The following is a 24,788-nucleotide window of genomic DNA, read 5'->3' as shown; positions in this document are numbered from 1 at the left end:
AATGTGGCTGCAACTGCCTTGTGTGGGAGATCTGAAACAGACTCCTCCCAACTCTGGACACTGGATAACACTATATCTGAAAAACATTTCCCCGTTGTGATGGCATTTTCTCAACTCAAGTGACTGCAATCCAGGGGAGGGCAAAGAAAATGCTTGAGTCTGTGGTAGCACTGATATTAGTCATTGCCAGGATTTTGCTACCTGATTCAGAGTGGTGACAACTTGTCCATCATGGTAGATAATGCTGAGATTTGATTTGATTTATTGTTGTCACATGTATTAGTATACAATGAAAAGTATTGTTTCTTGCATGCTATACAGACAAAGCATACTGTTCTTTGAGGAGGAAAGCAGAATGTAGTTTGTAAAATCTATAGTGCAGAAGGAGACCTATATGGCCCATTGAGCCTGCACCAATAACAAACCCCACTGAGGTTCTGTCCAGCAACCCCACATATTTACCCAGCTAGGGGCAGCACAGTGGCACAGTGGTTAGTACTGCGGTTCACAGTGCCAGGGACCTGGGTTTGATTCCTGGTTCAGGTCACTGTATGTGTGGAGTTTGTACATTCTCTCCGTGTCTCTGTGGGTTTCCTCCAGGTGTTCTGGTTTCCTCGCACAGTCTGAAAGATGTGCTGTTTAGGTGCATTGACCCAAACAGGTGCTAGACTGTGGCAGCCAGGGGAATTTCACAACAACTTCACTGCAGTGTAAATATAAGTAAGCCTTACTTATGACTAATAAATAAACTTTATTTTAATCCCCCCTGACATTAAGGGACAAATTAGTATGGCCAATCCACCTAACTGGCATATCTTTGGAGTGTGGGGAGAAACCCATGCAGACATGGGGAGAATGTACAAACTCCACATAGTCACCCAACGCTGGAATTGAACTTGGGTCCCTGGTGCTGTGAAGTGGCAGTGCTAACCACTGTGCCACCATGCCCGGTTACAGTCATAGCTAGCTTGGAGAGAAAGATCAAATTAATATGGGGTAGGTCCATTCAAAAGTCTGATGGCAGCAGGGAAAAAGCTGTTCTTGAGTCTCAAGATCTTAGTGAAGAGGCGGCGGAGAAGGAAAGCAAAGGAAGCAAATCCTGCTATCCGGATTTCACTAGGCGATGGGACACACATGTTCTCAAAGATCTGCGGGTGCTGGAGAATCAGATAGTCACATGAAGGCTCAATGCAGAAACTCAGCACCTGGAGTAAATACATTCACAACATCCTGCTGCAATCCACAACCCGCCAATACACGTTCAATTTACTCTAGAATATAATGGATTTTGTTAGCTGCTTGTTACAGTGCTGCATTTATTTTATCCTTGTACTAGAAACAACGACGTAAAAGCTATCTTGTATTTCACATTCACACACACACATACCAGGAAGCAAACCTAACTACTTTTAAAAGCAAATTGCTGCGGATGCTGGAATCTGAAACCAAATTTTTCTTTTGGTTTCTAACTATTTTTAACGGTGGGAATTGCCTGGAATATCAATGTTAAAATGTATCACTAGATTAGTATGTAATAAGTATGACATTGCATGACAATTGGAACTTCTGAGCGGGACAGGTGAAGGATCTGAACAAAATACGAGATGCTGCTAACACTAATAGATCCTCATTCGGTTCAATCTTAACCGACTCAGTTCACTAAATAATATCAACATTATTCACAGTCCGAGAAGGAAACATGAACAAAGGGGAAGGAATATTGACAATTATAACTGATATTGGAAGATTTAACGCGGGACAATGTTCAGATGCACTATTTTGTTAGTATGTGTGGCATTTAGAGAATTAGATTTCAATAGGGAATTCATTAATTAGGACCTGCGTAGATTTCCACAAGAGGAAATGGATATGCAGCCGTGCAAAATGCAGGAATTCATGAATACGAATAGAGTCTGCAAGAAATTGCACGATTTCTGACATTTCTTTTCACATTCTGTTTAATTCAGGCAGTTATGGAGCGCTATCATCGCCGGTTCCTGCCCCCCCGCTGGAGTGCAGTGTGGAAGTTTGGAGTGGGTTCGCACTGCCAGCTCCTTGGGGGCGGGTTAGTGTGAAGCGAGCCCAAATTTTTGCAGCCAATGATCGCGAGGGGGTTTGGAGACTCCCTCTCTCTCTCTTAAATGTGGTTGCGCGGAGTGGGGCAGCACTGGCACTGTCCTTTCTATGGAGCCGTCAGCAACCCCCGGAGCCTTTTGCATGAGTCGGGACACTGCCTGAAGGCGGAGATTGCAGCCACTGTCAGCCCCGGGAAAAGAAGGAGACAGAGGAGGTGAGTTTACCCTGAGTGGGGTGGAATCTCTGTGTGTGTGTGTGTGTGTGTGTCCAGCATCATGAGGCAGCTTGCTGACAGCTCTCCCTGGACTGTAAAGCTTCCTTCTCCCTGTTTACTCCGTGTAGTGTTCCCTCCCCTAACACTCTGTCCCTGCAAACCTCTCCCATCACTCCTAACAGGCTCTTGTGGTGTGGGGACAGTACAGCCCTCTTTTGGGGTGTCTGCTATTGGCACCCAGCCTCCTGCTCAACAAGCTCAGAGAAACCAAACTGCTTTATTTTATTTTTGGCTGCCATTTGGAGTTTATACACAGGCCGATTCGGCAGCACCGACGGTGGGGAAATGTCCCACAGCAGGCAGACAGTCTGCTAGCTCATTCAGCAGTGAGAAGACACAAGATGAATTGTGTGGGGGAAGATACTGATGGACAATCTGTCCATTGGGTTTGGCTCAGAATGCGATGGGACTAACCTGTCCAGCTCTGATAGCTGTGTCTCTCTGGGGAGGGCTGGATGTTTTTCTCCCTCTCTCAGTATAATCTCCAGCCAAGTCCCGACCATTCACGGGGACTCACTATACTCAATGATCCGTCTGGCCTCCATCCCTCCACTCCAAATGCAGTCTGACCTCATTCACATTTTAACTTGTCCTAACTTTCTTTCTCTAATACTTCCCCAGTTCCTTGACCACTTCTAGGGCAGGCGATGGGACGGTGGTGTTGGACTAGAAATCCGGAGAGCCCGGGTGATATTCTGGGGGAGGCAGGTTCGAATCCCACCTTGACAGATATTGATATATGACTTCAATAAAAATCTGGAATTAAAAATCTAATGATGAGCATGAAACCAATTGTCTAAAAAAAAATCCCATCTGGTTCACCAAAATTCTTTAGGGAGAGAAATCTGCTGACGTACATGTGACTCCAGACCCACAGAAACATGATTGTTGGGGGAGGGGGCGAATTCTCCCGTCCCGCCCGCCAGGGGAATCAGAGCGGGTGAGGGATGGAGAAGGTCCGTTGATCTCGGGCGGGATTTTCCGGTTTCGGAGACCAGCGGGGCCGGAAAATCCTCCCCTAGATAATGTCCTTAGAGATGGACAATAAATGCTGGCTCAGCTACTGATGCTACGAATGAATTTAAAAAAAAATGAAATGCCCCCATTCTACAGTTTTTTCCTGAGTTGCTAAGCAATATCTTAATTTGGTTTTGTTCTCTCTCTCTCTCCCTCCCCCCTTACAGTCAGCTTCCCCCCTCGCTCTGCAGCACCCAGCGTTGCTGCCCTTGGTGAGAACACACATCAGAGACATGATGAGGTTGCAAGATGCGGTGAGAATGACTGAAAGGTACAATCCGGATGAGTTAGTGTGTTTGTACATTTAAGCTTTACGCGTGTCTCATGTCCCCGCTGAGAGAGGGGAACGGGGGTAGGGGGTGGGTTGGGAATAGCAGAGACTTTTAAAGGATGCAAATAAATTAGAAAAAGGGCTTCAGATTGCATATCCAGGGGAAGCTCTCATAGGAATGGGGACAAGTGACACACACAGGGAGAAATTCAGTCATACAAGCCCAAGGTCCAATTTCTGCACAATTTTTGTAAAATATCAGAACACACTACAAGGGTCCCCTTCTCTTTAAATGAATGATCTCTAAGATATTTACCTACGGCCATCATTTCATTCGTTCCATCACTCGTTCAACTTTGTTTAGTTCTTGCATGTAGAAAATACCGATGAAATATTTTGAACCTTTTATTTTGGGATTGCTGAAATGCCCATAAATATATCAGAGAGTGTACACATTAGTATTCTCAGTCTACGCCGCTTGCAGCCGAATCTTTATGTCAAGCGAACTCAAAGGAATAGCACAAATCACATCTTTAATGTTGCAAGTAGTATTATACAGATTAATGATACCCCACACAGTCTAATGAATGTTAATGCTCCAAAACAAATTCTCCCACACAAAAACCCATAATTCCAGCTCTGTACTCATACACAACTTCAATATGGAGTACCAGCCCGCTAAGGGGTCAAGATAAAATTAACCATCTCTCCACTGGACTGAGGCAGTCACAGAGCACATTAGGTATCAGAATGTCAGCACCTCTCTCTGTGACCTGTGAGGATAATTTTGGCAGCTTTTGTTAAGCAATCGCTTGCTGCATAATATAATGGCCAAAAAGCAACACGGGTATCTGGCAACTATCTTAAAACAACGGATTCTTGAGGCGATTGTTAAGGAGTCTGTGTTGGTGATTAGAATATAACTCTTATTTATGATGTTGCAGCGTAGTTCAGACGAATGAAAATACTGATTCCAATCCAGTTCTGTTATCTTTAAATTAATGCCATTAATATTTTAATAAGTGTTTACAGCCGCAATGTATTGTAAAATGGAATTCTTTAAATTAACGAATAAAATCACTGAAAACGCTGCTATTACTTGACATCTACATGAATAACAATCAGTCTTCAAAATCAAATTCAGCATTTTTTTTCCGCCAAAAACCTGTATTGGGAAAAATTCCCACCTGACAATAATCTTAGAACTTTTATTCTAGCGTGCCTGAAATTAGATTTTCGATGTTAAATTGGATAAGTTATACAGCAGCGAATAGTTCCTTGCAAAACTGAATTCCCACCTACTAATAATATTTCATCACCGCAGGAAAATAGATGAAACTGCCTCAGTTATTTATTAGTATCAACTTCTTCACAACAGTTCTGAAGTTCTTTTATTCTTGGGTGATGGTCACACTCCCACACAAAGTCATCTACAAAACAAAAACGCACACAAATTTCTAAGCAACTCTCCAAATTTTGGCCAGAGGAATTTTGTTTCCCCCTTTTCCAATCTTACCTCACCACTCTTTCTTCTATTGAGTAATTTTCCAGAATCATACGTTTAATTTTGTTGCTGGGATCCTTTCACATTCTTCAAACCCCACATATTTCCTAAGGATCAGAAATCATTGTAGTTTGAAAATTTGCAATGTTACCAGATACAAGCATGGCACAGACACGCACACATCAGATTCCTCATCCTTTTAGCTTGGGTAGTACTAGAAAGTAATATAGTTCAAATGGTATTTATATTATTCTTAAGAAGTATGAAGAAAAAAATTGACAATTGTGTGTTTTTGTGTGGGAGAATTTGTGTGGGAGCATTAACATTCATTAGACTGTATGGGGTATCATTAATATGTAATTACAATATTAAATATAATGTTATTAATGGACTATTATTTGTACTATTCCTATCAATAAGATTATGATTTGGTAACTAATGCAATATTTCATTATTATGTGGTGCTTGCTGAATATTGTCAAGCAATTTACATTTTGTTATTACACTGTTGAACTAATATACATACTACTGTGGTTTTAAATGCATTGATACAGCATAATTACAATGTTCACTCTGTAACGAGGAGTAGACTGTACTTTAAAGCTGAAAATTAAATTGGACTGGGTTAAGTTTTATGAAAGAATGAGCAGCGAATAGTCCCTTGGAAAATAATGTTTGCTATTCCCTTCTGTAAGGTACACAATCCCACTAACCTTAGTTAGTCTGCACAGCAAAATAGTTATCGGCCTGTTTAAATTGATTTCCATTTGTACTTTATATTAGGTACATACAAAATGATGTGTGGGAGTAGTTTGAAAATCTTACGGTTAATTAATCACTCAAACATTGTCCTCGCAGCTTATCATTTTACCCTCTTTGCTTTGAAATTAAATTTCAGGTATCCATTATTTTGTATATGCATAAACAATTGGTTTTATCACATTTTACACATCTGTAATATCATCAAAGTGTTGTTTTAGTATTTCTAGATTCAAAAAGCATTACTTTAAGGAAAATCTCTGGCTCTGAGTGAAGTATATTTATTAGTCACACATGAGGCTTACATTAAACATTGCGATGAAGTCACTGCAAAACTCCCCCAGTCACCACACTCCAGCGCCTTAGAGTATGATGAATGAAGAAGACAAACTTTAAAGTGCATGTTTATGTTTAAATGTGTTGCTTCATTTCACTGTAAGGCCAGGATGGTGAAGTTTATATTTTTGGTATCATCTGCCAAAAAAAATTCCCAGTTTCCAATTTTCATTGCCTCTTAGCAGCTAGTTAAGGAAACAGTTCATTTTTTTTTGTGCAAAGTGGGGCTGTTTTAAAATATTCCCATTTGGTTTAAAAAAATGAGGATATAGATTATTAACTTCCTATCTGTGTACATAACTGGCTGCTCATGAAAAAGCTTCTCATTTTCACTGTCATTCAAATATATTACTTGGGGTCCAATCGCCTGTTTGAACTCATGGTTGTTTTTAGATTGGGTGATTGACCTGCAATTCCATTTAAACCCCCCCCACCCCCGATGGAAGGTTGAAACTATACCACAATGTTTCAGATTTTGACATTGATGCCTGCTTTCTGTTACTAGCTAAAACATTTAAACCTGAAGTTCTGGCTATAAGACAAAAAAAAGACAATATTTACAGTTACAGACACAAAGCAAAGCTTCAACATTTCTCAAAGTATTTCATGCATGAAATACATCTGGATTTGCTAGGCAGGCAAATATATTTGTCTATCATGGTCTAACTCAAATAATTCAAAAATTACAACATAGCAGATTCCACAAGATGGAGTGAGATGCCGATGCCACTGAAATACTAGCAGATTCTGGGGGTAGAGTTACACCTGGGCTGCTCATTCATTCATCTTAAACTAATTTCAGCAAAATGCCCTTCCTAGCTGTTAAGTCAGTGTGGCAGCACAGTCGTTATCATTGCTGTCTCACAGCCCCAGGGACCCTGGTTCGATTCCTAGATTGCCTGTGTGGAATTTGCACATTCTCCTCATGTCTGTGTGGGTTTCCTCCGGGTACTCTGGTTTCTTCTGACAGTCCAAAGATGTGTAGGTTAGGTGGATTGGCCATGATTAAATTCTCCTTCAGTGTACCCAAACAGGTGCCAGAGTGTGGCATCCAAGGGATTTTCACAGTAACTTCATTGCAGTGTTAATGTAAGCCTACTTGTGACTAATAAATAAATTTTTAACTTTACTTCATTTACAAATGCAAGGAGCCTAAATGCCTGTTTTAAACAGTCTCCTTAAAGTAGGCCCTTCCAAATTTAGCAACAGTTGGAGCCCTGGGCAGATTAGGTGCAGGCCTTCTGACGGTTGAAGTGGTATGTGTTATGCCTACTTTATGCCAAAAACAAGCTCAATGCCTGCCAATTTCTACCAAACAATGTAGCATCAGAGTAGCAAAAATATTCTTTGAATCATCTCACAATCAAATGGCTAGAACAGTCTTCATAATGGAGTCATACTCAACTTATTTATTCGCTTATAGTAATTGAGGATGTAATGGTAATAGTAATTGAGGATGTAAATTTCAGTTTTAACTCTCAGTTGCTTCTAGTCTTTGGTGACTTCAAACAGCAATAAAGAAAGAGCTTATCTCCTTTCCATAGTAAAATGTTTTCTCCAAAAGCTTGGAGATATTTTTCTCATTTATGTTAGTTTCCTCCCACTCTGTGCACCATTCCCTGGCTACCAGTCTGTTCCAGCATCTCTGCAATTACCATTCAGAAGTTTCCCACAAGGAGACGAGGATGAATAGTGCCTGACATTTAGCCTCTGATTTTTCAGTCTTGATTCCCCTCATCTCCATTTGGTACCTCATGATGCATATCATGGCAGGACTTCACCTTGTGAGGAATTTGAAAACCCTTATCTGGAGGGATTGTCTTATCAATAGGGAGCCAATGCTAAACCTTATTAATTCACCAAGATTATGCCTTTGCTTTGTTGTAAAATGGCCCATAGGATTCCCATTGACTTTGGGCATCCATAATTATTATTCACATGTGCGGAGCAGGTCTTGTAGACAGAGAGAGAGAGAAAGGAAAACACTGAAAAAAATAAATTGACAAGAGAAAAAGAAAACAGAAAGCCATGGCAAGAGGAAAAGAGCATTGAAAAGAGAGGAGAATGCAAAGAAATAAAAGCAAAAAGCTGGAGAGAATAAATCAAAGACAAGTGAAAAGTAAAAGAAGATCAATACAATATATATCAAAATTTTATAAAGTAATACATTCCCTCCTCTGCCGATAACTTTATACAATCCTGACAATACAGGGGGAGGCCATTTGGCCCATTAAACTTGCACTGACAACAATCCCAGCCACTTTAGCAAAAGTGGCACACTGGCACAGTGGTTAACACTTCTGCCTTACAGTGCTAGGGACCTGGGTTCGCTTCCGGCCTCAGGTCACTGTCTGTGTGGATTTGTATGTTCTCCCCATGTCTGTGTGGGTTTCCTCTGGGTGCTCTGGTTTCCTCACACAGTCCAAAGATGTGCGGGTTAATTGGTCATGAAAAATTGAACCTTGGTGTCAGAGAGATTAGCAGGGCAATTATTTGGGGATGCAGGGATAGGACTGTTGTCAGTGCAGGCCTGATGGGCTGAATGGACTCTTTCTGCACTGTCGGGATTATATGGTTCTATGGCAAATCTTTGGACCATGGGAGGAAACTGGAGCACCTGGAGAAACCCATGGAAAAATGGGGAGAACATGCAAACTCCACACAGTCACCCAAAGCTGGAATTGAACCCGGGTCCCTGGTGCTGTGAGGCAGCAGTGCTAACCAGTGTGCCACCTTGTTGCCCAAGTTGTTTCTCATTACATTAACATTTTTATTGACAATATATTTTTCAAAATGTTTATAATCTCTGGGACTAATTTAACAGCAATTGGGAAAAGTAGATTTTCTGTACCACAGACCAAAGTGTCAAAAGTTGTCATCACCAATTTATGCCCCATTATTCAAAATTAAGGGCATTCACTAAGAATTGTAGCTGACGTGTAGACATATACTGTGCCTATACTTGTCCTTTTGAGCACTAGATTATTAGAATATGAAATAAATATATGAAATGTCTTTTAACAGGTTGTAAGTAGCAAATGAGAGGAAATTAATATAAGGCTAAAATGCTTAATTCTGTTTGCTTTGAGGATTAAGTGAAACATACTTGTTCAGTTGCCAAAATCCCATTTGCCAGTAAACATGCATGCAGAAAATGACTGACTCATCAAGTGTCTACTTCTATTAGTAGCTTCAGGCAAAGCTTTAATACTTAAGTCCTGATAGTGTATTATTTTAGCACAATTGCTTTTAATGTAAGTTACATATCTGTTTGTTAAAATGTACCGACTCCAGTACCTGGTACTTAAAATTCCAGATACTGTTCATTTACAGTGATCAATATTTCTCTCTTTGCCAACCAGCAGTTTAAGAAATGCTTTTGTTTAACCAGATAATTTCACTGCCCAATAATGGGTAGATTCTGTTGTACAGAGAAACTGAATAACATGTGCTTTCACCCAAGGCTTCTCACATAAGTTCCCAATCTTTTTTTTCAATTCAATCATGGGTCATGGGGTCGCTGGCTGGGCCAGCATTTATTGCCCATCCCTTGGCGGGCAGTCAAGAGTCAACCACATTGCTGTGGAGTCACGTGTCAGCCAGACCAGGTAAGGATGGCAGATTTCCTTCCCTAAAGGACATTAGTAAATCAGATGGATTTTTCCAACAATCGACAACAGTTTCATGATCATCAGTAGATTCTTAATCCCAGACATTTTTGATTGAATTCAAATCCCACCACCTGTCATGGCGGAATTTGAACCCAGGTCCGCAGAATATTAGCTGAGATTCTGGATTAATAGTCTAACGATAATACCACTAGGTCATTGCCTCCCCTGAATTATAGTTATATGATAAGGGTGGAAGGTAACTAGCAAAGGTTTGCCGCAAACCTCCTAGTGACCAGTCGGTTTAGCTCAGTTTGCTGGTTTGTAACTCAAGAGCGTGGATTCAAATCCCATAGTGATTTGAGGTTATTCAGGAAGGCTTCTCACCTGAGGTGCGGTGATCCTCAGATTAAATCACCACAAGTCAGCTCTCCCCCTCAAAGGGATCAGCGGCGTATGGTTATCTGGGACTTTACATTTTAGTGACCAACATCACTGGTTATTGGCAGAAGCCCAAGGAAAATCTACTTGTGGCTGTTGTAGGGAGCTTGAAGAATTGGGGGAAATGCAAAATAGATTTTATATTTCTTCTTTTGAATGTAAAATAACAAATTAACCTGCTGAATTTATCTGTATTTTTAGAATTGTAAGGACAACAAATTTCAGGAATTGACTTTTGAGTTTAACTCTCAAAATCCTCCTAAACTTCAATAATATGACATGCACATCATGAATATTTTTTAGCATTTTGGTTTCAACAAGTAAATACAAGAGCAAGCTTGGACAAAATGTTCAATTTCAACAGTAAAATAATTGTTAGCACACCAATAGGAAGGAAAAATGAAGTGATTTATATAACAGGTAATTGCTGTAATTTCAAATTTCTACCTGTAGAAAATTATTTATTCCAACATTCATGATCCAAACTGAAATTAGAAAAGTCTTCTCTTTTTGGCTTTTTATTTGTGAATGCCACAGGGTGACATTTAATGGCCTCGCTTGAGCAAGACCGGAAATTCCCACCCGAGGTCAACAGACATTTCTGTTCTGCCCCTCGCCCGCTCCGATTCCATGGCAGGTGAGGCGGTAGATGTCCAACGATTGTATCTGCATTAGCTCTCCAAATGAAGAGTTCACTTAGTGCCATTCTTCCACCTTCTCCCAGTAACCCTGCATATTGTCAGTGAGGAGTTCATTCCCTTCTGAGTGCTCAATAAGGTTAACCATTGTAGTGAAAGAATTGGGACACACTTCCATCTCAGCAACCTTCTATCGGTATCATTGCTCTGAGGCAGATATATGTAGGTGACCAGGTAGAGCTCAACACATGCTTTTAACTTGAAACAACCTCCTACACCCTGGCTATCTTTCCCATTCCAGTGTTCCTGTATACTCTTGGTGTGAAACTGGGGCTAAATATGGATGTTTTTGTGCTATGGACCGATGCCAGAACATAGGTATCATAGAACTCGTACAGTGCAGAAAGAGGCCATTTGGGGTATCTCACTCAGGTTCAACCTCCGCTCAGTCCCCATAACCCCAATGCATTTACCCTACTAATTCCCTAACTTATACAAGGGGCAATTTAGCATGGCCAATCCATCTAACCTGGATATTTCTGGACAGTGGGAGGAAACTGAAGCACCCGGAGGAAACCCACGCAGACATGGGGAGATTGTGCAAACTCCGCACAGACACTCACCCAAGGCTGGAATCAAACTCGAGTCCCTGGCGCTGTGAGACAACAGTGCCAACCAACCTACATATTCAATGAGGTTTGCAGCCAGCATTCAGAGAAAATTTTCATCCCCTTCAATAGTTTGGGCTAGATTGGAAATCTGGCCCAAACAATGAAAGGTCTGGACTCTGATGAAGGGTCATCCAGACTCGAAATGTTGGCTCACTTCTCCTTCCATGGGTGCTGACAGATCTGCTGAGATTTTCCAGCATTTTCTCCTTTAATTGGCTTAAACACTTCATTTCGATCACTCTTTAATCTTCTAGAATTAAGGGACTGGAAGCCTAGGTAATCTTTAAGCTTCATAAATTAACTCTTTTAGCCCTGATTCTAGTTCATTTTGTTTTCAATTCAGCAACTGTTGACATTTTCCAGTGAGAAAGGCCATGTGAATAACTATAATGGGAGCTGGAAATGTACACAAGTAGCTGTGGGATACTATTCTGAGGTTCAGACAGAGTAAAGAGCACTTTGCTCTGCTTTCGGTTAAGCTATTTCGGATGGTCTTTCAATGGTGAAATTGGAAAACTAAGCTGTGTTTCTGTCTTTAACACTGGGTGTGACATGTACCTACAGGAAAAAAAGGGGATAAATTTGCATGAATATTCATACCCATTAAAAAAAGGGTAATAAGTTTAGTGGGAGGTGATGGCTCAGCAGTATTATCACTAGACTATTAATCCAGAAACTCAGCTAATGTGCTGAGGAATCCGACCACGCAGATTGAATTCAATAAAAATTATTTGGAATTAAGAAGCTACTGATGACCATGAAACCATTGTTGATTATCAGAGAAAACCATTTAGTTCACTAATGTCCCTTAGGGAAGGAAATCTGCTGTCCTTACCTGGTCTGGCCTATATGTAACTCCAGAGCTACAGAAATATCTGAAATGATTGAGCAAAACATTCAGTTCATGGACAAATGCTGACCAATGATCAATGCCCATGGCCAACAAATTTGAAATAAAGTATAATTGACTCAAACAGTCAGCTAATTTAAGCCATTGACTTAAAATGAAGCACTGTTTGTAATCTAGGGCAGATATACAAATCACTGCTATGATATCCTACTAATATTAATACTTATCCCCTGAATCTGGTGACCTTTCATGTCATTTTCTATCTCTAAACACTGAACAAGAATCATCAAGAAGAGTTTTAAATAGATTAAGGATTTTACGACATACAGCAAACTCAAAAACCGTATGACATGTCAGATGTCAGGAAATATATTTCAATATATTATCCTGTAGTTGTTTGGATAGGAAGGTGTTATGTGGACTTGTAATACACTCCATTCAGAGTCACTGTATAGGCCCACTTGAAATGATGTGTAATTGAAAACAATAAGTCATTTAAGAGGGTAATAAATTTCTTTCTAACACATCTGGAATGTATCTTCCATTGAAGTCAATCAGAGCACAAGGGGGCAATAAATACATGCACTGCCCTGGGCAATACATGTTTTGCACACGTAGATTTCTCCAAGTTCTCTTACGAAACACTTTCACTAACTCATACGATTTCTGAATGATTTCTTACCATGTATGCTGATCGAGTACACAATGACAAACTACAGCTTGTGTTTGAAATAAATACTATTCACAACAAAGGAGGAAATAGATCTTCTTGAAAAGCAGCGAATCTGTTTTCCCTTGTTAGAAGATGACCAAGTTGCTGGAAATTGCATGAAACAATCCAAGTTTGACATTACCAATTTTAACCTGATGGTGTTAGGATATTTCTGTACTTCTGAATTTAATAGTCAGAATATCTCTGCTTCTGTTTCTTTCCTCCTCTTCGACAAAAGTTAGTACCTCTTAATCTTTTGACTACAAGTCTAAGGAAGGTGTAGAAAGGGACTAGGCAGTTAATTTTCTCTCCTTCTCTCAGATAAACCAGCAATAACTAGAAAACTTACCACCCCCATTCAGGATAAGAAAAACAACTCTAACTCAAATCCACAATTCCAACTGGGATCATCTATACATCAGTGATCACCACAGCAGCTTTGTGAACAATGCTTTGATGTTTTGAAAAATAGATTTAATCCTTATTTTACTGTAAGAGCTCTTAATTAACCAGATTATTAAGTGGGTGACTTGATTGAGTACATTATTACACTTTGACAATTTGTCAGAGTCCCAGGATGAACATTAGGCAATAAGTTTGAAATGAACATCAGCTGCTGAACTGCTGATGAATATTAAAAAGAACAGGGGCAACGGTGGAAAATATTTACATATCTGGCATTGTGTTTGGCTCAAGTACTATATTTCAGAACCCTGTACTCTTCATACATTAGTTAACTCGGTGAAAACTATACCTCTGAAACAAACAGTCCTAATAGTTGATTCCATTAGAAACCCTATAAGTCATAAAGATGAAAATGGACAATGTAGACTGTTTGGAAAATCAAAATAATCTTTTCACAGAAGATTTACTTCTCAAGCATCTAATTGTACCTTGAACAGTGTAAGAGTTTTTGCATCCACTTTCTGGAATGGATCCCTTCCCTATACTAAATTTTCTTTGGATAAAGAATTGCTTCCTGTCATCAAAATATTTGGCCTGATCAAAATTATCAAGTGTTCAGACAGCACGGTGGCACAGTGGTTAGCACTGCTGCCTCACAGCAGCAGGGAACCCGGGTTTGATTCCTGCCTTTGGTTTGTGAGGAGTTTGCACGTTCTCCCTGCGTCTGCATGCGTTTCCCCTGGGTGCTCCAGTTTCCTCTCACAGTCCGAACATATGTAGGTTAGGTAGATTGGCCATGTTAAATTGTCCTTTAGTGTCCATAGATGTTCAGGTTTGGTGGATTAGTCATGATAAATTACCCCGTAGTATCCAAGGATGTGTCGGTTAGATGGATTAGCCATGTGCAAAGTTATGGGAATTGGGCGAGAGCCTGGGTGAGATGCTCTTTCAAAGAGTCAGTGCTGGCATCAATGGGCCAAATGGCCTCCTTGTGCACTGTAGGGATTCTTTCATCTAATGCAGCAATGCAAGACTTGTTTTAAAAGGTCTGAGCGCTACATTGAGATTTCCTCATGTTGAGCAGTATTGTAACCATACTTTTGAAGGAAGGCTTTTGAATTCTGTTACATACAAAGAATGAGAAAATGGCCCTCTAAATATTTTTCAATTTAGTAGGGGATGATTTTAACTTGGGAGGATCAATATACTAAACACCCTCTTCCGAAAACAGCAATTTCCTTCCAATTGTTTAAGACTCAGTTGACTGTGACTGCCAGCAATAGTTTGAGTTCCAGACAAACAGGACTGTGTTTAGATTGATAGGCTCATGCCTGACTGCAACTATCACAGTTTTATTCAGTTGGAATGCCTGGATATAGGGGTTGACGTAGCCCTCTCCCCAATAATTGGTACGTAAACATTTCAGAAGCACAGCAGAGAGAATCACTACTTTCTCAACACTTAGACTGCAGAAACTCTCAGCATTTTGTAAACCAGGTTTGACACTGTCCATACAGTATCAAATCAAAGCAATACAAGACTACCCCACCAGAATCTAATTTCTACATAAGTCTAGAGCCAGTTCAGGCAAAGACTCCAGCCTTACGCTGCCAGTTTAGTGTTGGTGGGAGAAAGATCATAAACTTATAGTGCAAGCGTATCCACTGAGAATAGGACTTTTTTTTAGAATTTGATTTGATTTATTATTGTCACATATATTAGTATACAGTGAAAAGTATTGTTTCTTGTGAGCTATGCATACTGTTCATGGAGAAGGAAACGAGAGAGTGCAGAATGTAGTATTACAGTCATAGCTAGGGTGTAGAGAAAGCTCAACTTAATGCAAGGAAGTACGTTCAAATGTCTGATAGCCGCAGGGAAGAAGCTGTTCTTGAATCTGTTGGTACATGATCTAGCCAAGGACTTAAGGACTAGCCAAGACTCAATATAGTGATTAAAGCTGGAATTCACAGAATCACAGAATCCCTACAGTGCAGAAAGATGCCATTTGGCCCATCGTGTCTACACCAACTCTCTGACACAGCATCTTATCACCTCCCACCCAATCCGCCTCACCTACTCATTCTTGGGACACTAAGGGACAATTTAACATGTCCAATCCACCTAACCTGCTTATCTTTGGAGTGTGGGAGAAAACTGGAGCACCCAGAGGAAACCCATGCTGACACGGGGAGAACATGCAAACTCCAGACAGACGGACACCCAAGGCCAGGATTGAACCTGGTCCCTGGCACTGAGAAGCAGCAGTGCTAACCACTGTGCCACCCTTTACTTAAGCAAAACAATTTTGGAAATCAGTATCTCATGTTGAAAAAACATATGGACGATGTCTATCCTGATATTGGATTAGGTTAGTATTCAAGTGTCCTTGCCTGTCATTTGAAACACATGTTTGAACATTACAGAAGCTTGATCAAATTGAGAATCTCCAGCAATCACTGCAGGCTAAACAATAGCGTCCACCTAAAGGCTAACTTGTTCTAAGCAAAGGGAAAATGAAATGTGGAGCCAGGAACAGCAGGAATATTCCTCCAGTACCATCTATACCACTGAGCCATCCTTCTGCCTGCGTGCCCAACTTCTGCTAATCCTATCTTGGCACTGATTTTTCAGCCATTGCCAATGTTTAAAAAGTGGGTAAGCTCTCTGCACAGGTGTAATCAACATTTGTTATATTCGCAAGCGATGTTACAAAGAACAAAGAACAACACAGCATGGCCCAATGAGCCTGCGCCACCATTTTAACATTGTGAGTGCCCTCTATGTTATTGAGGCTTTAGGTCCAATTTTAGATCTGCCATGGGACTTCTTGTTGAGGCATTGGCTACATGGGCAGTATATCCATTTCTACCTCAGAAATAGACTAGAAGCCTACTTACTCAAAATCTGGGACTTATTAGAGGAAGACAAGGTTTTATTACAAAATAAAACAGCAGTTTTGTGAAAATAGACATGAACCCATATATATTTACATTTGATATTGTTAAAATCCAATGATCATTGCTTCAGATGCACTTGTGTATTATTTATGAGATAACTTTTTTTTGGATAAAGGCTAATATGTATTTGAGTTCAGCTGAAGCCAGTAATATATTAAAAATAGCAAAACTTTGTGAGAGTATTGTGATAATAGATTGCATGTCAGTGATTTGATTTATTATTGTCACACGTATTAGCATACAGTGAAAAGTATTGTTTCTTCATACTGTTCGTAGAGAAGGAAATAAGAGAGTTCAGAATGTAGTGTTACAGTGATAGCTAGGGTGTAGAGAAAGATCAACTTAATGCGAGGTAGGTCCATTCAAAAGTCTGACAGCAGCAGGGAAGAAGCTGTTCTTGAGTTGATTGGTTCATGACCTCAGACTCTTATATCTTTTTCCTGATGAAAGAAGGTGGAAGAGAGAATGTCCAGGGTGGTGGGGTCCTTAATTACACTGACTGCTCTGCCAAGGCAGCAGGAAGTATAGACAGAGTCAATGGATGGGAGGCTGGTTTGCGCAATGGATTGGGCTGCAATCACAATCTTTTGTAGTTCCTTGCAGTCTTGGGCAGAGCAGGAGTCATACCAAGTTGTGCTGCAACCAGAAAGAATGCTTTCTGTGGTGCATCTGTAAAAGTTGATCTTAATGATGAATTATCTTCGCTGTCCACTTATGATGTGTTTGAAAATCATCAGATGTGGAAATTAAACTGAGGTGGGCTAATATTGTACACAATCATAAATATTTAGGTTATGTTTTGTTGAAAGGGGATCGGTCCAGGAATTACATCTTTTCCTCAAGAATTACACCAATCTATGGAACAAAACAAAATACGCAATAGTTACAATGGATGTGTGATTAAATGGATGCTATTAGCACCATTCTCAGCCTTTATCATCACTATTTACATTGCCTTTGGATTCTTGCTCATGCCATCCCCATTAATTGTACCACCCATGTATAAATCTTGTCCGATTTTCCATGTCGTCAGCTCTGATGAAGGGTCACCCAGACTCAAAATGTTAGTCCTATTCTCTTTCCAAAGAATGTTGTCAGACCTGCTGAGACATTCCACCATCTTCTGTTTTTGTGTTAGGTTCCAACGTCCGCAGTAATTTGCTTCTGTTATTAAATACATTCTGTGTTCTTTTCCCAGGATGACCCGAACTCTGTGTGCTCTGTGCATTGTCCTGTTCCTGTGGGGCTTTCTGTTGGGTACCACTGAGGGAGCTGGGAAGAAGAGGAATCGGAGCTCCCAAGGGGTGATCCCATCCCCAGACAAGGGGCAGCCCAACAACTCCGAGCAGTCAGGGAACTGGAGTAACGTGGACGAGGTCTTGGAGTCAAGTCACGAGGCACTCCATGTCACTGAGAGGAAGTACCTGAAACGGGACTGGTGCAAAACACAGCCCCTCAAGCAGACCATCCACGAAGAAGGTTGCAACAGCCGCACCATCATAAATAGGTTCTGCTACGGCCAGTGTAATTCGTTTTACATACCCAGGCACGTCCGCAAGGAGGAAGGCTCCTTCCAGTCCTGTTCCTTCTGCAAGCCCAAAAGGTTCACCACTATGACAGTCACCCTCAACTGTCCCGATCTGCAGCCAACAATTAAGAAGAAAAGAATTCAGAGAGTTAAACAGTGCCGCTGTATTTCCATAGACCTCAACTGACGCAACTAAGTCACTACTAACATAACTCAGCAACTTACCATCTAATATTCCCTAGGCAAAAATACTGGGACATGCACACTTACACACGTCTGTATCCTCCATTACCTTTACTTGTTCAAGGAGTTGGATTGGAAACCAAGCCCCCTAATTTCCACTGTGTGGAATGTGAATAGTCAGAGAAAAGGATATGAATATTTAAGTAATTATTTCAAAGCTTTTTGTTCAGAAAGTTATGGGTATTTAATAATTAATTTCTGTTTCAGTGAGAAAGCCTGTGTTCTGCATAATTTTGCCCATAATGTTATACAGTCGACCACGAGGGAGGTAATTCTGGCATTGATAAAACTCACCGATCTTAATTAAAACCATTCCACACTAGATAAAAGCGATGGTCCAGTGGCATTACCGCTAGACTATTAATCCAGAAACTCAGCTACCGTTCTGGGGACCTGGGTTCGAATCCCACCACAGCAGATGGTGGAATTTGAATTCAATCAAAAATATCTGGAATTAAGAATCTACTGATGGCCATGAACCGGTTGTCGATTGTCAGAAAAACCCATCTAGTTCACTGATGTCCTTTAGGGAAGGAAATCGGCCGTCCTTACCTGGTCTGGCCTACATGTGACTCCAGAGCCACAGCAATGTGGTTGACTCTCAACTGCCCTCTGAACAAGGGCATCTAGGGATGGGCAATAAATGCAGGGCAACCAGCAATGCCCATGTCCCACGAATGAATAACAAAAAAGATATTGCCGGCATCCTGAAATTAAAAGATAGATGAACTCACAAAAGTATCCAGTAGTTTATTTAGGAATTTGCAGATTGTTCTCACTTGTGCTTTCTGTGCATTAGGAGTTTGCTGGTGTGGGAAAACCAACCCAGCCCAGGCAAAGATCCACATTCTCACACCCACTTCTGCTCTCTGCTCCTGGGAAGAACCATTGCATTTGACTATTGTGGCTGGCTGTATTTTTAGCATGATCTGTAACTGGCCACTGAATGTGTCAGTAGTTTTAGATGCCGAAATGAAAAGCAGCGTCATTAGCAAACCACTAAATGTCTAGTGCAATCTGTTGTAAAGGCATTGATCAACAGGCAGTTTTAATGTGCAGATTGCAAAAGCTCTTATGTACATAACTCACACGGAACACACTGAAACCATGGGAAAGAGTGTTATGGTAGCAGGGCTGGTCAGTCGTACATCCCTTTATATAACTTGCCTGATCTTCATACTATTTTAATGGACGCAATGAATATTGGGTAGGCTTTATAAACATTACGTGATTCACTATTGCTGTACATTACTATACTGACGGGGAGGACAGAGATCTGTTCCTATGTATCATCCAATGTCAGTTATCCTTAAATGTCTAAATTCTCCCGTTGGGTGTGTTTTAACTTTTAAGATACTTGAAATATGTCCTTACACAGAACCAATAAAGAGCAAAATGTGGTAACTACTGCCACAATAATAAAATGCAACTGTATTTTGGCTTTTTATTTAATGCCCTTAGCAGAAGGAGATATTCTACCTGTCGTTTGTCATTGTAAATGTTCTTTTTCATTTGCTCCTGTTAAATATTAAAATTCTGGGGCAAGCAGTCAGAACAATGGTGAGTACAATTCACTGGAGCAGCAGTACATGGTGTCACAAATGTGCGGGATGTGGATTCCCATCTGTAAAACTCCACGTTATTGATATCCTCATTTTAACTAAGTTACTGTGAGGAGGCGAGGAAGAGAATCCAGCAGTTCCCTCGCAGTGGGAGTGTGATTCAGTCTCAGGCTTGTTTCATACTGAAAACAGTATACCTTAGAACACCTCACTTGTTCTCTCAGATATAATTAACACAACACCTGGAGACTCTGTGGAAAGAGTTGAGAAGCATTTGGTGAATGATAGAAGATAGATTTGCAGATGATAAAGTATTTGTAGCAAAGCCAGAGGATGGATTACGAGAATTAATGGATTAGCCAAGTAACAGCAGGCACGAATTTTGGAATAAAAGACAACATTAGCAAAAGTAATCCATATCACAAAATCACCAAGACACATTCATATGTTATAGAAAAGAACAGCTACAAGAATTCATGCATTCAGGAAGGATTTCTGCAGACAGAACGTGGAACAAAGAGATCAGAACAAGGATAGCAATTGGAAGGGCACAGAAACAGAAGATGCCAGAAAATCTCGGCTGATTTGACAGTATCTGTGGAGAGAGAATACAGTAAGAAGTCTCACAACACCAGGTTAAAGTCCAACAGGTTTATTTGGCAGCACGAGCTTTCGGAGTCTCAGGCTCCTTCTTCAGGTGAGGCATTTCACTCACCTGAAGGAGGAGCCTGAGACTCGAAAAGATTGTGCCGCCAAATAAACCATTTGGACTTTAACCTGGTGTTGTGAGACTTCTTCCTGTGCTTATCCCAGTCCAACGCTGACATCTCCACATCCGAGACAATAGAGCCAATGCTTCGAGTCTGAATGATCGTTCATCAGAGTCCAGGCTGAATCATTGGCTCTATTCTTTCTCCACAGATGCTGTCAGGCCTGCTGAGATTTTCCAGTGTTTGCTGTTTTTGTTTCGGATTCCAGCATCCACAGTATTTTGTTTTTATCAATGGGAAAGGCACACTTGGTGAGAGACAGTTGCTAATCGGAAAGCTGCATCAACAACTCAAAAAGTGACTTATAAAGAGCTTGATTTAGAGTGATGCTTTGAGGGGATGCAAGACTTAGACTTGACGGAGAAAGGAGCCCAATGTGTTAAATAACTTTGAAATGCAGGTTTGGAAGAAAATGGAAAGGTCCAGTTGGATAGAAAAGAAATGTTGAAGTGCTGAGGAGAGTGAATGAACAAAAAGATATTTGCTTGAGTAATTAGGAACAGAGTTTGGGTAAAGCACATCTTAACAGGAAAGGGAATAGTAAGAGACATCTGGAGGATAGATTTCATGGACAAAGAGGGTGAGGAAGGAAGAGAATATCAATTTTGGATTGAAGAAAGTTTTTGGAAAATGAGAAGACTGGCACAGGACAGAGAGACATGGAACAACTACAATAAGCAAACCCCCTGCCTTCAGGCAGAACACGCTAAATGACAAAAACAAAGTAAAAACAAGAGTTGGCGATGAACAATGAGTTTTTTGGTAATAGCAGAGAGGTCTTTATTTTAGAATAGAAGTATTATGTTGTCTATGCTTCACTTCAAAATAAAAGCTATCCCTATCCGTGCACCAATCTTTATTTAGTTAAGAATGCTCTCAAATCTGTGATTTTTGGCATGACAGAATAGACTGTTGGACCCTGCAGATTGGAAGATTAGTTAAATTAAGATTTAGCAAAATAAGTTTGGGTTGGATGCATGGGAACTATTTGCCAACTTTGAGCAGTAAGTTTTGCTGAAACGCTTGAAATACAATTGGCGGGGGGTGTGGACAGTGCACTTCTTCCCACCTCTCCCTGAGGTTTACAAAGGATAAATTGTTCAAGGAGGTGGGAAGAACCATTGCGTTCTTATTTGACTGCACGGTTCTGGAAAGCTGGTACAACTGTGGAGTGCTATACTCAATGGGAACACAGTGGAGCCAATTGGTTATGTTTCTCTCCTCTATAGTACATGCATGACAGTTCCGCTTGCTACAGTCAGGCATCATGAGTCGCAATTAACTAGTTGAGCAAATAATATTAAATAATGAGAACTGCATGTATTTATGGTAACTTGTGCATTGTAAATCCTGTACCCATTTTATAGCATGTACCGCAGGTTTTTGATGAGCTAGCTTGTCTTCAGAGCCTCATTCAATTATAGTAAGCAAAACCAAGACGTCATAAAGATTTTGTAATTGAACGGAATTCAATTTCATTCCAAGCGTTTTACATGCCATGTTTATTCTTAGTACACAAATAAAAACGAACTTCCTAAGCACTGTGCTCTATTTTACTCTCAAAAGGAATTTGCTCCTTGCTGTGCTTTTAATATATTGCTCACTCCCATGGTTCTTCTCCATCATAAAACGTACTTAATTTATGACTAAAGGACTCAAGCTCATCATTCACTGAGGGTACTTCAAAACACATCTTCTAACTGTCTATGAATCAACCATGGCTTGTCCATGTACTTCTTTGGTAATTGGATCAAAGATTTTTGCATGTTCAATCGTCAATTTGTTCAAGGAAAGTAAGTGTACTTCTTGTAGTCTGCTGTACATATCAGTGTTTAAAGTTTATTCATTAGCGTCACAAGTAGACTTATGTTAACACTGCAATTAAGTTACTGTGTAAATCCCCGGAGCCTGTTCAGATACACTGAGGGAGAATTTAGCACGGCCAATGTACCTAACCAGCACGTCTTTCAAACTGTGGGAGGAAACCTGAGCACCTGGCGGAAACCCATGCAGACACGGGGAGAATGTGCAAACTCTGCACAGTCACCCAAGCCAGGGATCGAACCTGGGTCCCTGACGCTGCGAGGCACCAGTTCTCACCATGGTGTTACCGCGCCATCCGTGTTCAGGATTAATTTTTTAATAATTTAGTGTTAATTTTTGCACTCTCAATACAACTCAAGAAAACAATCTCAGCAGAGTTTTGCTGAAAAATGCAAAATGTAAATGAATCAAACCATCTTTGAGAACAATCACTGCACTTAAAGGATTCCCTTTTGTAGGAGATATTCTGAATAACCTACACACTCATCCATCGCATAACTACAGTAGCCACAAAATCACTGACAGATTTTATTAGATTACAGTAGTCATCACTGAAAATGAATCACATTCTCCAGAAAGTGCGACCACCATTTAGCACTCTTCGTTGAGCCCCAATTAACAGAACAGAGTAAAATGGTTTTGATGAAGGAGACAAATGCAGATCTGAGATCACAATTGAAAAAGAAATGTTCTGACAACACCAAAATGGCAGAAAATAATGTTAAATACTTGGAATTAAAAAGACCTGATGTCAGCATGCCTCAACTGGAGCATTTACCTTTAGTGTTGTGGATTTTAAAAAGAATGTCGAATTGGTTGACAGGCCTTTGATGTTTAGCCAAGTCTGCATGCTGATCTGATTTCACTTTATGCACCTATTCTGTTTAACATTAGCTTTCAAATATTAGAACTTCTCCAAGCTAAAAACTTAAACTTTTAGTCAAACCTATAAGCTCCCAGGTCACCTACGAGTTCAGTAGCCCATTGTGGGCCTCTAATTTGTATCGCTAATGTCGACATGAAGTCAGAAAGTCCTTGTACACACCGGATGATCTAATGGTACAGGCTCTTAGCAACAATCTTAAATCAGCCACTTTCCAATTACCCACCGAAACCAACCAAAATCAAGACAAAAAGCTTTCAAGTCTATTTCCAATTTAGAACAATATATCAAACACTCAGTTTCGCTTATGTGGGTGCCCTGCAAAATACCTTATTACAATTATACTCTTAGGAATCAGTTCTATAATGTTTTCCTAGAGAAATGTGTTTTTATAGTGTGTGGTCTCACAAACCATGAGGAGGATACATAGTGTTCTCTTCTGAGCAGAAAGTAGGTATCCAGCTTGCTTTTAGCAACTGTTCGGTGTCATTAATGAGTGTTCCTTTGCTCTCTTGTGGGGTGGCACAGTGGTTAGCACTGCTCCCTCACAGCACCAGGGACCCAGGTTCGAGACCCACCTTGTGTTTGCATGTTCTCTCCAGGTCTGCATGGGTTTCCTCCAGGTGCTTCGGTTTCCCCCTACAGTCCAAAGATGTGTGGGTCAGGTAGATTAGCCATGCTCAATTGCCCCTTAATGTCAGGGTGACTAACGAGGGTAAATGCATGGGGTTATGGGGATAGGATCTGGTTGGGATTGTGTTGGTGCAGACTCGACAGGCCAAACGACCTCCTTCTGCACTGTAGGGATGTTATGAATTACTTTGCTTAGGTTTTGTGAAGAAAGCAATTCGCTTTGGGAAGCAAATTCAATGCTTCCCAAAGCGTTAGGCTTTGCAGGAAATCAAGTTGTGCATATTGATATGCAATGTCATCCAGAACTAACTATGTGAAAAAATGTTGTGTAAAAATAATATTTTCAAGGTCTAATTATGCTACAAAGAAAGACAATGCTTTTCAATAAACTGCTTTTTAGCTGCAATTACAATACATTCAATGTATTCAGGGTGGGATTTTACAGTCGCGCTCATCCTGAGACCATAAAATCCCGCCTGAGGCCAACAGACTTTTCCATGGTTCACCTCCTTGCCACTCCGATTCCTGTAGCAGGCAGGGCAGTAAAATTCCGGCCTCAATCTGTCCTTGTGTTGTTCTCAATCTCCATTCACTCCAATTTTACAAATTGTATTTATTATTTATAGAAGAGAAAAAGGCACTGAAGAAAAAAAAATATGATTCAGGTTTATTTCCAAAGCATTTCCATCTTATTTTGCATTATCTGAGCAACACAGTGGAAATCTGTTCAATGAGTGCTTGGAACGTGTGATTGTCTACATTATACTGTAAGAAGTATTATTTTGATCAGGCACTTTCACATTTAATCTTTATAAAGTTAAGG

At 40.4% G+C, this 24,788-nt stretch overlaps 1 protein-coding gene and 1 pseudogene across 1 annotated transcript; both read left to right on the top strand.

The window, feature by feature from the left end:
- The first annotated feature begins 2,181 nt into the window (after nt 1–2,181).
- Nucleotides 2,182–18,331, top strand: LOC145352317 (gremlin-1-like). The gene is made up of 3 exons (XM_080202074.1): nt 2,182–2,290; nt 3,535–3,638; nt 17,721–18,331. Exons 2-3 carry the CDS (start codon nt 3,601–3,603, stop codon nt 18,235–18,237), a joined length of 555 nt encoding a protein of 184 aa, XP_080058200.1. The 5' UTR covers nt 2,182–2,290; nt 3,535–3,600; the 3' UTR covers nt 18,238–18,331.
- A 5,336-nt stretch (nt 18,332–23,667) lies between these two features.
- Nucleotides 23,668–23,864, top strand: LOC145352851 (small nucleolar RNA U3; annotated as a pseudogene).
- Nucleotides 23,865–24,788: the final 924 nt, after the last annotated feature.

The sequence above is a fragment of the Carcharhinus amblyrhynchos genome, chromosome 14, assembly GCF_965287045.1.
Source record: "Carcharhinus amblyrhynchos chromosome 14, sCarAmb.v2.hapA, whole genome shotgun sequence".
NCBI classification, from domain to species: domain Eukaryota; kingdom Metazoa; phylum Chordata; class Chondrichthyes; order Carcharhiniformes; family Carcharhinidae; genus Carcharhinus; species Carcharhinus amblyrhynchos.
This window is presented reverse-complemented; position numbering and strand designations above follow the sequence as displayed.

Excerpts from the sequence above, each read along its gene's own strand:
- LOC145352317 (XM_080202074.1), top strand. The coding sequence starts at position 3,601 with ATGATGAGGTTGCAAGATGCGGTGAGAATGACTGAAAG. Across the intron at positions 3,639-17,720 it reads GCGGTGAGAATGACTGAAAG|GATGACCCGAACTCTGTGTG; the intron begins GTACAATCCGGA and ends TTCTTTTCCCAG.